This window comes from Camelina sativa, chromosome 11, assembly GCF_000633955.1.
Source record: "Camelina sativa cultivar DH55 chromosome 11, Cs, whole genome shotgun sequence".
Taxonomy (NCBI): Eukaryota; Viridiplantae; Streptophyta; class Magnoliopsida; order Brassicales; family Brassicaceae; genus Camelina; species Camelina sativa.
In genome coordinates, this window is record NC_025695.1 from 46,800,605 (window position 1) to 46,812,592 (window position 11,988).

At 38.4% G+C, this 11,988-nt stretch overlaps 3 protein-coding genes, 1 long non-coding RNA gene and 2 pseudogenes across 17 annotated transcripts in view; 4 read left to right on the top strand and 2 right to left on the bottom strand.

Annotated features, from left to right (window-relative positions):
• Nucleotides 556–1,520, top strand: LOC104726828 (protein IQ-DOMAIN 14-like; the record flags this gene model as incomplete). Its single annotated transcript, XM_010445776.1, is given in 1 exon segment — nucleotides 556–1,520. A coding segment is annotated over 1 exon segment (813 nt), but the record flags the coding sequence as incomplete, so codon positions are not given.
• LOC104726829 lies at nucleotides 1,752–2,275 on the bottom strand (annotated as a pseudogene).
• On the bottom strand, nucleotides 2,565–3,614 carry LOC109127453 (annotated as a pseudogene).
• Nucleotides 3,487–6,967, top strand: LOC104726830 (mitochondrial inner membrane protein OXA1). Its single transcript, XM_010445777.2, has 10 exons — nucleotides 3,487–3,620; nucleotides 3,985–4,472; nucleotides 4,632–4,722; nucleotides 5,187–5,234; nucleotides 5,395–5,453; nucleotides 5,750–5,825; nucleotides 5,917–6,048; nucleotides 6,139–6,246; nucleotides 6,325–6,379; nucleotides 6,478–6,967. Exons 2-10 carry the CDS (start codon nucleotides 4,006–4,008, stop codon nucleotides 6,741–6,743), a joined length of 1,302 nt encoding a protein of 433 aa, XP_010444079.1. The 5' UTR covers nucleotides 3,487–3,620; nucleotides 3,985–4,005; the 3' UTR covers nucleotides 6,744–6,967.
• LOC104726831 lies at nucleotides 8,070–10,486 on the top strand. Of its 3 annotated transcripts, none has more exons than XR_758090.1 (13): nucleotides 8,070–8,188; nucleotides 8,271–8,369; nucleotides 8,454–8,596; nucleotides 8,683–8,749; nucleotides 8,890–8,976; nucleotides 9,054–9,181; nucleotides 9,260–9,400; nucleotides 9,491–9,600; nucleotides 9,753–9,819; nucleotides 9,930–10,051; nucleotides 10,136–10,190; nucleotides 10,273–10,336; nucleotides 10,423–10,486. It is a non-coding gene; the product is annotated as an uncharacterized LOC104726831 (long non-coding RNA). The 3 variants fall into 3 exon arrangements; XR_758092.1 differs by having other exon boundaries at nucleotides 9,503–9,600; XR_758091.1 differs by having other exon boundaries at nucleotides 9,280–9,400.
• LOC109127659 overlaps nucleotides 10,482–11,988 on the top strand; it is an 8,539-nt gene continuing 7,032 nt past the window's right edge. For 9 of the 12 annotated variants that reach the window (XR_002034214.1, XR_002034203.1, XR_002034206.1 and 6 more), the window contains exons 1-6: nucleotides 10,482–10,562; nucleotides 10,649–10,903; nucleotides 10,990–11,151; nucleotides 11,288–11,332; nucleotides 11,483–11,733; nucleotides 11,828–11,963. The gene's annotated coding sequence lies outside the window, so the exon portion shown is untranslated. Of the gene's footprint in view, nucleotides 10,563–10,645; nucleotides 10,904–10,989; nucleotides 11,152–11,287; nucleotides 11,333–11,482; nucleotides 11,734–11,827; nucleotides 11,964–11,988 lie in introns of all 12 variants that reach the window. The other 3 variants (XR_002034211.1, XR_002034205.1, XR_002034204.1) reach the window with 3 other exon arrangements.

The following is an 11,988-nucleotide window of genomic DNA, read 5'->3' on the forward strand; positions in this document are numbered from 1 at the left end:
AATAAAAAGGTTCAAAACACGGAATTTGGAGATTCTCTAATTCGAGTTAAATTATGTTATTTCCAAGATCTAGTATGTGTGTTCTCACATCTTGACCAATGTGAAAAGAAGAACTCGTGTGTGTGTGTACATTTGACCTTGAGACATAATACTTTCGAGAAAGGTGGGCTCTGTGATTACTATATCTAGTTTTTGGTACCAAGTGGAAGTGGTTGGGAAACTAAAAGCAAGATAGAATAATTTCACATACCACTAATCCCTTTAGCGGTGTTCAAAATTAACGATGATTGTGTCTTTAACAAATGATTAAACTCGTCTTGTCCTTGTTATCATTCCCTTTCAAACGAACTCAACTTAGATTATTTGTGGTGGAGCCAAATTACTTCAAAAAATATTTTATACGAAGTCAATATTTATACTTATATCAAAAATTAGAAACTTTATACATTGGCTTCGGAAGTACATGCAAACGATTGAAACTTGTGTCTTGTTGCATTTATTGTATGCTTTGAAGATTTTTTTGGTTCAATTTTTGGCTTATGTGTTACATTTCAGGCGAGGAGGGCATTAAGAGCATTAAAGGCTTTAGTAAAGCTTCAAGCGTTAGTGAGAGGACACATAGTGAGAAAACAAACCGCAGATATGCTTAGAAGGATGCAGACTCTGGTTCGTCTCCAATCTCAAGCTCGTGCTCGAGCCTCTCGTTCTTCTCACTCCTCTGTTTCTTTCCACTCCTCGACCGCTCTATTATTCCCATCTTCCTCTTCTTCTCCGCGTTCTCTCCACACTCGATGCGTTTCAAACGCTGAAGTCATCTCTATGGACCACCGTGTTGGCTCTAAGCGGTTAGATTGGCAAGCCGAGGAAGTCCAAGACGAAGACAAGATCCTAGAAGTGGATACTTGGAAGCCTCATTTTCATTCCAAACCGCTACGTTCAGAGAGAAACAATGAGTCTCCGAGGAAAAGACAACAATCTTTGTTGGGTCCAAGAAGTACAGAGAACAGTCCTCAAGTTGGGTCTAGTGGATCAAGACGAAGAACTCCATTTACGCCGACATCAAGAAGCGAGTATTCTTGGGGATGTAATAACTATTACTACTCGGGTTATCACCCGAATTACATGGCTAACACAGAGTCTTATAAAGCTAAAGTCCGGTCACAGAGCGCACCGAAACAGAGAGCTGAGGTCTCTAATGATACCAGTGGCTACAAGAGATCTGTTCAGGGACAGTATTACTACTACACGGCGGTTGCAGAAGAGAGTACGGATGTTGGAAGCCCCGGTTACTACGGAGGAGGACTTTCTGATCGATTGAATCGTAACCAAAGCGCGAAATCGAGGATGCATTCTTCGTTTCTTGTTTAGATTTTGATTCTCTTTTCTTTTCTTTTTTTTTTGTGGTTTGAGTTTGGTAATTTTCCAGGAGCTAAAAAGTATTAACACTGGGGGATGTGTAAATTGTTTTTAACAAGTTTCGATTGCTTGCAAAAGAAGGAACATAGCTCTGTTCTCTCTTATCTTTGTTGATTAGTGCTCAATCACAGATTAATCAAACTGCTTAGATCCAACTATCCAAGTTATACCGGTTTAAACTGTGTCAAAAACGGAATGTTGAAATGGCTAAAATGATTAGATTATTTAGATATTAGAAGAATTGAAACTAAACAAAACCTAACTGATGTAACTATTTTTCCAAGACAGCAATAATGAGTTTAATACATCTTGTTTCGGATAACCAAACCTCCTCAGTCAGATTCAAACACTTATAATTCGTGAGTGCTACGACATCTCCTCTGAGCCTTCAAAGAGTTTAGTGCCTTCACTGAATGCTAGAAAAAAGAATATAAATTAATCAAATTTGATAATTAGATGATACTATAAGAATACATATACAAAGAGGAAAGGTTTAGTAGTAAGTTACAAGTTGCAATCGGTGTTAGGGTCGATGGTGAAACCCAAAACAACACCGCAGAAACCAGATAACGTAGAAATGGCGGTGGCGTTAGAGTTATAGACATTGATGAGTTCCATGAAGCAATTACAGAGCCACTTTCTCTTCTCTGACGAATCAGAGTAGGTCCCGCATCGTCATCGCGTCGCAGCAGCTCGACCCTGGTATCGGATCCGGGTAACCGTAGTTTACAAACTCCGTGCACGACGAGACCAGCGTTCCCACCGCCGCACATTCCGCAGAGTTTTCCACCGTCGCTGAACATGTAGCCGACAATAGTAATAAGAAGAGAGACATCACCGGATAGAATGATTTCATCATATATATATCTTTATTTGACTAAACTAGCTAGCTAGAACGTTTATGCTTGTTGTACAAGCTATGGTTTATAGACAAGACAGAAAAAATGAGCGTTTCTATGTGTGTGTGTTTGGAGTTGGTTTCCAACAGAGGTTGTGTGATATTTCGGATTATATGTTTACATCTAAAAACAAGCCATTTCATGCGAATGGTGATTCATGGTGCACAATAGTGTCATTGATGACGTGCACGTTAGCATTTCTTAACCAATGTTAGTAGTGAAGTCGTGCAAAGGAAAAGGTGAATAAGCTCATAGAGATAATTGAGATTTGAGAAAGGGGCTATGAACGGTAACCTTGGACCATTCTTGTTTCTTAACATCCTCCTCCATAACCCATATTTCCACGCCGGCCTCCATGTAACATACCAATCCTAGCTTCCCTTGGTAGTTTATTAGAGTCGGATCCTTGCTCTCAATCAGCGCTTTCGAAGCCTTCACATAACTAAATTTCTCGGACCTAACATTAAAACTAACCAAGAAAAATGTAGAGCCATGATCTTTGGTAGCTCGGTAATAGATAGATAATCCAGTTGATGCAAACCGCGGGTAGCCACGGATAGTGATGTTCGATGCCGCACTTGATGTTCCTCCATTGCTTCTTGGGATCCCTCAATGTAAAAACAAAACAAGTGTTCTCCAACTCTTCCCATAATGATTGACCATTGCTTCGAGACGCATTGGAACCTCACGAGAGACTTGGCCGAGAATTTCTTAAGTATCTCCACCGTTAGATCGAGAGGGATATGCATAATAGAACCGGACTTTTTCCCGGTGGAGATTTCACGTTAGCGACGACGTTGTCGTTGTGATGATATATCAAGTGGTTGTTCTCCTCGCTTCTTCTTCACTTCATCACGTCTATTTTTTGTAAAACCCTAATAAGAGATTATATGAAAGATATATACAACGTAATTTTTTTTAATTTAACAATAGAATTGTGAGTAGTAAACCTAAACAGAAAATGGATTTTAAAGTAATGTAACAAATTAATTTTCTACTACAACAAAATAAAATATATAAAAAACCTTACAAACACAAACCAGATCGGATTCGGTTTAGATAAAAAGTCAAAAAGTCAAAAGCGATCGGATTCGGTTCGGTTTTTAAACCAAACACAAACCAGTTCGGTTTAACTAAAATCCCTAATTTGCCGTACCAATCTGAATCTCTGACCTTCTTCCATTAGTGATGTCGTAACAAAAAAAAAAAAAACTTGGGCCGTTCTAAAACCCCTTCATCATCGTCGTCAATTTTTCGCCGTAGCTGTCTCATCTCACCGCCACCGTATTCTTCATCCATTTCCAGGTTTCACCATTTCTTCAGATTCTCTCTCTTCAAGATTGGTTTTGTTCCTCTACTGCTATTGATTGTTACTCTGTTTGTGGTTTTTTAAATGATAGATTCTACCAAATGGTTAGCTTAGATTTTGGATATTGTATGTTTAAGTCTCTGATTTGATTGGTGTTGTTATGAAATCTCTCTGCTTTCAAATCTGCTCTGTTTCTTTCATATGTTCAATCTATAGTATGACTCTTCTAAGGATCTTGTTAGTAAGATCGAGGATGACGAAAGCTTTGTTCTTTGATCTAAAAATCACATTTTTAATTCGTCTGTGACCAAAATTACAGCTTTTCACCAATTTAGTAATTTGTCCTCTTACTACTTGCAGGATCTTGTTTAGATTCTGAAAATGGCTTTCAGGCGAACCTTATCTATAAGGTCCACACTTTTCGCTCGTCGGAATCAACCAGTTTATCATATTGTCCCTCGTGTAAATGATCGTGAAGGGGAATCATTTTGTCAAGAAACATCTCAAAGAAGTTACCATAGCTTTCTTCACCAAAGATCCGTTAACAACAGCTTTGATTTCTCCAAAATTCCGGGAGGAGGAGGAGGAAGCTTACATTTGCCTCTGGCTCCTGCTTCTGGTTTTGCTTTTTATCGTTACATGTCAAGTGCACAAGGTGTCGGCTCGGAAAATATTGGCGTCATGTCCGATATCGCAGAAGTCATAAGCGAATCAACATTGCAAGATGCTCCAGCTCAGGCTGCCGCTGCAGTCAGTGAAGTTACACTTGCAGCTGCTGACTCTTTCTTCCCTATTGCGGCCCTTCAACATTGCATTGATATGGTGCATTCATTCACTGGCTTTGAGTGGTAAGGAACTTGATTGTGTCGTGTTTCACTTTGATTAATCTGCCTGCAGTTGATCTTAATTTACATCACACGTTAGCTGAATACTCCTGGATATATATGAGTTAAAATTCTGGACATAGCATATGTTTAAGATATTACCATTTCCTCGTATCCTAACAGGTGGGCGTCCATTGTTGTGGCAACCATATTGATCCGGTCATCAACAGTTCCTCTCTTGATCAAACAAATGAAAGACACGACAAAGTTGGCGGTATGTGTCTCCCTTTTTTCTCTTTTTTCACTGTGCAGACCATTTAGGATAGTGCCTATATAAAGTCATTTCAAATATGGAGATTGTCTGTATTTAGAGAATTAGACGTGCTTTTTCGATTTTGAAATCATTAAACATTACATGTGGAATATGGACTCTCAATAGAATAGGAAATTGAGATTCACATCACTGTAGTCAATGACACAAGTCTCCAATATAAATCGTAAACTACTATAAAGGAAGTACTTGTGAATTTCATGCAGATCTCCTACTTTTCAACCATTACATTTTCTTCTAGCTTCTGTATTTACATACTTAGGTTCTGAAACAAAATTTTAGTTATAAAAGAAAAGCATAAATAAGTCGATGAACTTTAACTTATATTTTCTGGCATTTATAATTGGTTCTCTATATTTCTGCCGTTTGCTGCATCCATCAGTAATGTATTCTATGATCATATGCAGCTGATGAAGCCACGGTTAGAGTCCATCCGGGAGGAAATGCAAAACAAGGTATGTTAACTTTTCCATTACAGCCATACATAATGGGATTCCTCCTCACTTTTGCTACTCTGCCAATTGCTTTTGTACTGACTATATGTCCACTCAGCTTTAGCCCCGAATTTCCTTTATCTACATCTTTCTTTAATTTTTCTCCATATTTTTCGTTCAGGGCATGGACGCCGTTACGATGGTAGAAGGTCAAAAGAAGATGAAGAATTTGTTTAAAGAGTAAGCTGCTTTTAGATTTAAACTTCTTTTGACCAGAAATCAATTTGAAACATCTCTTTTTAGTGTTGAACTTCTTTTGGTCTGATAATCAAGAATTCTAGACTAATTATCAAGATTTGGAGTTCATGTCAAAATTACCCCTCGTTGATCATAGTTGGGAAGCAAGTGCGCTATACTATGTCATATTATATCTCGTCTGCTCTGCTGGCTATTGAGTTGGTGTAGTCTCCTGACATTTTGAGCTATTTTGGTTGATATGTCCAAATAACCATACAGTGTTTGTTTATAATTTACAGATATGGTGTCACTCCATTCACTCCAATGAAAGGGATGCTTATTCAGGGACCTCTGTTCATCTGCTTTTTTCTTGCTGTAAGACCTTTAAATCTTTAAGATACTTGTTGGGATATGTTGTTTGTCATTAGGCTTTTTGTCGCAAAATGAGTTAAATTTGTTTCCCCAGATTCGAAATATGGCAGAGAAGGTACCTTCATTCCAAACAGGAGGGGCATTATGGTTTACCGATCTAACAACTCCCGACAGCTTATACATCTTGCCGGTTATAACAGGATTGACATTCTTGATAACCGTTGAGGTACCGTTTCTGCTAATTTAATAACAATGTTGACATCTTCAACATTTGTCAAGACTGACTAAGTTAAGCTTGAGAATTGTCACCTCCCAGTGTAATGCACAAGAAGGCATGGAAGGGAATCCGATGGCTGGCACAATAAAAAATGTTTTCCGGGGGTTCGCTCTCCTCACGGTGCCCATGACAATGAGTTTTCCACAGGTTATTATTACTACCGGTAATAGCAACCCCAAAGACTTTGTGATATGGATTTTCTAATGTCTCTGCGAAAATTTGCAGGCTATATTTTGTTACTGGATTACATCCAACATGTTCTCCCTCATGTATGGACTTGGTGAGTGAGTGTGTGTAATCAAGATTCCTAACTAATTGCAGCATATTCTTTGGTTTGAAACAATAACAAGGAATGGTTTATGTGGTGATTAATGACAGTGATTAAGCGTCCTCAAGTGAAGAAGATGTTACGCATACCAGAACTGCCTCCAACTCCTCCAGGTCAACAACCTTCATTTGACCTGTTTTCAGCTCTCAAGAAAATGAAAGCCATGACGCAGGACCATTCACAGAACCAGACACTACCAGCTTCGCCAGTAAACCCGAGGGCCTCTTCAACATCGTTGAGTCCTGTTAGTAAGAGGCTCAAGGCTTTGGAGAGCCAAGTCAAGGGAAGGAAGAAGAACAGCAGCAAGAAGAGGTGATCGATCCAAAGTGGTGCATACTATTATTGTTAGACGGGCAAAGGAAAACTTAATAAAGCTTTTGACTCAAAAGTGAACTAGTTACTACCTTACACAGATTTTTCTCATTATTGATGGAGGCAGCTACTAGTGAAATTATATGTTTTCTTTGATTATTTTATGGAACGATATTGTAAGTTTGTTTTGACCGGTTAGAGAAAAGAATACTGTTTTTATCTTGTTAAGTAACAAAACCTGAACAAAATTGGATATATTTGAATATATAGGGAGTGGTTTGATTTAGTCTGATAAACCATCCATAATCACAAAAATATTGAGCTTTATTGTTTATAAGGTAGAGGTTATATTATACTATTAGTGGATTAATAAAAGAAGGACGTCGTCGAGGAGCAGTTTCACGTTGGGCGTTGAAGTAAACAGTATAGAAAGACGACCAAAGTAAGAAGAGAACGCATTTTTGTGTTGAAACACTCTCTTGTTTCCGGCGCTGCCGTCACCGTTTGCCTCCCACTCTGTTTGAACAGCACGAAGACGTATCTGTGTATTCCCGCCACCAGTTTAGGCGTTTCCTATCTCACTATCTCTCTGCCTGCAAACAGTCAAACCATTCATCTTATACTCATCAACATACGTACATAAGGATCTGCTTGAGGATGTGTTTTGACCAAATTAAGAGGTAAATCAAAAGTCTATTATTGTACATGTGTGATTTATTCTTACCAAAGGAATTAAGCATCAGTTGTCCCGGGGATGTCTGTCACTATCCTAGATTTGATGAATGCTATATCTAACCGACGTACCAATGAAGATATTCACGGATATACGGCATCGGAGTCCATCATGATCTTTCGAGTTAATAAGAAAACAAAAAGATTAACGTTAGAAGAGAGGACAAGGTAAGCACTTAACATAGATACTAAAAAGTGTATGAGAAAGTGCTTAACATAGATACTAAAGTTTTCCTTTTAATGTGTATGTGTTTGTGTTTGTTGTGACTGATGATGATGGTTTTTTTTTGTAGAATGAACCAATATGTGATAGCTTTTTTATATAGGCTAACAAAAGATAAAAGTGGATTGATTATTATTAATTCTTGTTTTTTTATCTTACCGTTGTGATCTGATCGATTTCCATTTTTTTTTGTTTGCAAAAGAGGAAATTATAATCCTAAAAAAAGAATTTTTAATCCAAAAAAAAAGGAAAAGGAAACAAAACCCTAAAGTTTTCCTATTTCTTTTTGGAGTAAAGTGGTAAACCCTAAAAATCTTATAAATACTCTCTCATCAGTCATAAATAATCTAATCTTTCTTCTTCTTTGTATTTTTTTTTGTTGCTCTCTCTCCGACTGAGAGCGAACAAGAGAAGATCGCCGCCGGTGGTGTCTCGGTACTATGATAAAAGAAGCCGATGGATGAAGATCCCATTGTTCGATTCCAACTAATTAAGTAAGCTTCTCTCTCTCTGCCTTTTCCTTCACCTCTGATTAATTAATGGATTCTGAGTTTACTTTTTACACACACTTGTTAGGTCTTGTCTTGGCCGGAGAAGCAAAGTCAGCGGAATCCGAGAGAGGATCAAAGCAAAGATGACAAGCCCTTCTTCTTCTTCTTCTTCTCTTCTTGTTTGGTACTCTCTGATCTCGCTCTCTTCTCTTTCCATCATTCTTCTTCTTGTTTGCAATTCTCTTACTTCTCTGATTTTTTTTTCTAGGGTTTTTTAGACAAAATTGCAAAACCATGATCGAGACGTGTATGTATGTCTGAACTCTGAAGCCAGAACTAAGGGGAGAGAGATTGAGTCTGCTACTATGTTCTTCTTGCTTCCTCCACCACCAATTCATCAACTCCTCCACGGTTTGGCTTCCAATTTTGCTTCTTTCGTTCGTTTTCATCTCTGTTTCAATTGTTTCTCTTATAAAGATCTGTTTTTTTTAAGCCAGCGACGAAGTAGATTCAGAACACGGTCGCCGGCGTTCCTACCGTACCAGCATCAATCTGATTTTGAAGGTAACTATGTTACAGTTTTCATTCCCTTAATATATAAACAATTGATGAAGCTAAATTGCTGTTGTGTCTTTACTTCTCAGATTTTGAGTTTTCTAATTTGGTAAGCTTCTTACTTTCTTGTGTTTTGTTTCTTTTTGCAGATTGAACCATTCCATACCTTTTGCTACCCTAGATCGATGCCGAGGAGCTCTCTGGTGCTCATCCTGCTCAAGTACTACGGAGCTTTGGTGTGTGTGTGTCTTTACTTCTCAGATTTTGAGTTTTGTAATTTGGTAAGCTTTTTACACATGTTGTTACTTGTTAGGTATTGTCTTTGTCTAACAGCGGGAGGGAGATGTTTCAATCTAAAGCACGAACGGGCCAATTTCTGAAGAGGAATTAGCAAATACGACGACGACGAGCCCTTTTTCTCCTTCTTCTTCTTCTTGTTTGGTACTCTCTGATCTCTCTCTTTCTCTCTGTTCTTCTTCTTTTTGTTTTGCAATTCTCATACTTGTCTGATTTTTTTAGGGTTTTTTTTTTTGGAAAAGATTGCAAAACCATCATCGAGTCGAAACGTGTAGGAGAGATTGCGTGTCTGCTACTCTGTTCTTGCTTCCTCAATCCTCACCCACCAATTCAACTCGTCTCGATCTCTCCTCCTCCCTCACGGTTTGTCTTCCCAATTTTTGCTTCTGGTTCCTTTTCTTCGTTTTTGATTTCTGTTGATTGGTTTTTTTCTTTTTCTTTTTTCTTGTGAAGCGACGAAAGTAGATTCAGAACATGGTCGCTATGCTATGGTTTGAAGAACTGACGAAGAAGATTCAGAACCAACACTGAGATGCCTTACAATAACAACATCAAACAAACTGGTTCCTCTTGTTACTCTCTTTTATGTTCTGTTTTCATATATTATCCACCCTTATACTCTTTTTTATGTTATGTATCGTATCACCTTGTCTCTACTCTCATCAGAATCCAACCATTGACTTAATTTTTTCCGTGTTTTGTTTTGTTTTTGCAGATTGAACCTGGTGCTCTCTGGTGCCCATCCTGCTCCTCCTGAAGTACGACAGGGCTCTGTGGTTTTGGTGTGTGTCTTTACTTGTCAGACTTTGAATTTTGTAATTTGGTAAGCTTACTATTACTAAAGTTTCTCTTGTATTTGGTTTCTGAGATTTTTTACTTTCCTGTGTGTTAGGTTTTATAATGCAGCCGGGAAAGTGGATTTGGTTGGATCTTCCAATCATAACACGCTTTTGGATCTCTGATTGGAGAGAACCCCTTCAATGTTAAAGTTGCTCAAGTGGATGGAACTCTCAGGTACTACTAGCCTATCAAAACCCTTCTATTGCTACTGCGAAGTTGTATTACTCTCAATTCTAACTTCTCTGTTCTATGTTGCAGCCATTATATATTGGTGGACAGCTTCTCCCATGCATACCCTTTCAAATCTCCACTGGTTTTGTCTTGTTCTGTTTTATTATTTTCTCAGTTTTGTTCTATATTCGAAGATACTTATGGTCATGTTTTTTTTTGTACAGACACCTCTTGTATGGAGATGGAGATATCTCGACAAAGGCAGATCATATGCTCGCTTTACCTAAGGTAACACATTCTTCCAAGATGTTTATATTTGATGACAACTCTGTTTTGTACCTTGTTTTGAAACCATAGATTTGTGTGTGATGCAGGTAACAATGGTTAGACCATTTAATTTCCCGCTGGAGATGCCACCACTACTTCAACTGATGGGGGGNATTATAATATACACATGGTGACATGGGTAATGGGTAATTAACAAAACTCTTCTTAGAGTGGACAGCAAGGAACGGTATTAATTATTTCTTCACAGTGAATCTTCCTAATTGTATTGATTCAATCTCTGTTTGAAATAATACAATGTTACTTGGCTAGTAGGTAAGCATTGTAATGGAGCTATGGAGTTGGGTGGAATGGAAGACTGTTGGCAAGGGAAGATACATTACAGAAGGAGCCAAGTGATGTTTGTTCAGTTGACTGGGTGGAGTTGAGGAGGCTGCTGTTTCGATCCTTATTGATTTTTTTGAGATTTATTTCGTGTGTGGATTGATCATTTTATTTCGTGTGTGTGTTCAGCAGGCCGAAAAAGGCCCAATAACAACAACTTCAGCCCATCAAACAAGACATGCCCAGGTGAATTTTTCAGCCCTTCTATTTTTATTTATTTATTTATAATCATTTAGAAAATTATTATTATGATTAATTATTTTGCCTCTCAGGGAAAATTAAAATTTCTCAGGTCCGTGAAGGCGTGAATAGAGAGAGAGAGAGAGAGAGCACTGTGCATTCACCGCCGCACCGGTGTAACGGTATCAGCAGCAATTCACCTTCTCATATGTGTAGAGTGGCTGAGACGAGAGCTATGGACTATTTTGGGTCAGGTAAATCTTTTTTTTTATTTGTCTTTGTATTGTCTAATTCAGTCACTCTACTTGTCATTTGATTTCTTGTTTTTCTCTTTATTTATTTTTATTTTATTCCTACGGTGGCTTCCGTGCACTTTGCTGCGCCGTAAAGGACTCAAACAAGTGCTCGTAACTTGTACACATGATTGTTGCCAAGGTCTGTTTCTCTGAATCTTCATCTGCTTTTCAAATTCTCTTTTCTTATCATCTATCTGACAAATATACTCTCTTTTTTACACCTCGTCTCTATTTGGTTGGTGCATGATGAGCCTTGACAGAACCGTGACTTATCCTGGCTTTGTTGCAGATTGTACTCTTGATGAGCTACTGAGATTGCTGGGCGGAGGAGAGGTATTTGGTACTCTCTGATCTAAAGAGGAAGCAAAAGACAACGAGTCCCTTGAAAAGACCTCTTTGGATACAACGAGTCCCTTGAAAAGACCTCTTTGGATACAACGAGTCTCTTGAAAAGACCTCTTTGGATACAACGAGTCCCTTGAAAAGACCTCTGATCTGTGCTTTTTGGCTGTATCAAGGAGCCTCATCATCTGCTCACAGGTACATACACATACATGCCTTTCGCGCTATTGACTGTTATCGTTTGAATATACCCACACTCTTCATTGTGATGCTGTTCTCTTTCTCTTCTCAGGTAGCTGATATGGGACCTGGCTCTTGGACTGCCACTTGAGCGGCCAAATAGTCCAAAGATGGAGAGGTTACATGTCCTCCAAAAGGTGAAACTTTGGAGCTTCTTGTGTCTTAAGCTCCTCTCTAAACCACCAGAGGTTTGCTTCTTTTTTTTTTTTTTTT

Coding starts and splice junctions, on each gene's coding strand:
- LOC104726830 (XM_010445777.2), top strand. CDS start 4,006: ATGGCTTTCAGGCGAACCTTATCTATAAGGTCCACACTTTTCGCTCGT. Junction 5,826..5,916: donor TCATCTGCTTTTTTCTTGCT/GTAAGACCTTTA, acceptor TTGTTTCCCCAG/ATTCGAAATATGGCAGAGAA. Junction 6,380..6,477: donor CTCCCTCATGTATGGACTTG/GTGAGTGAGTGT, acceptor GATTAATGACAG/TGATTAAGCGTCCTCAAGTG.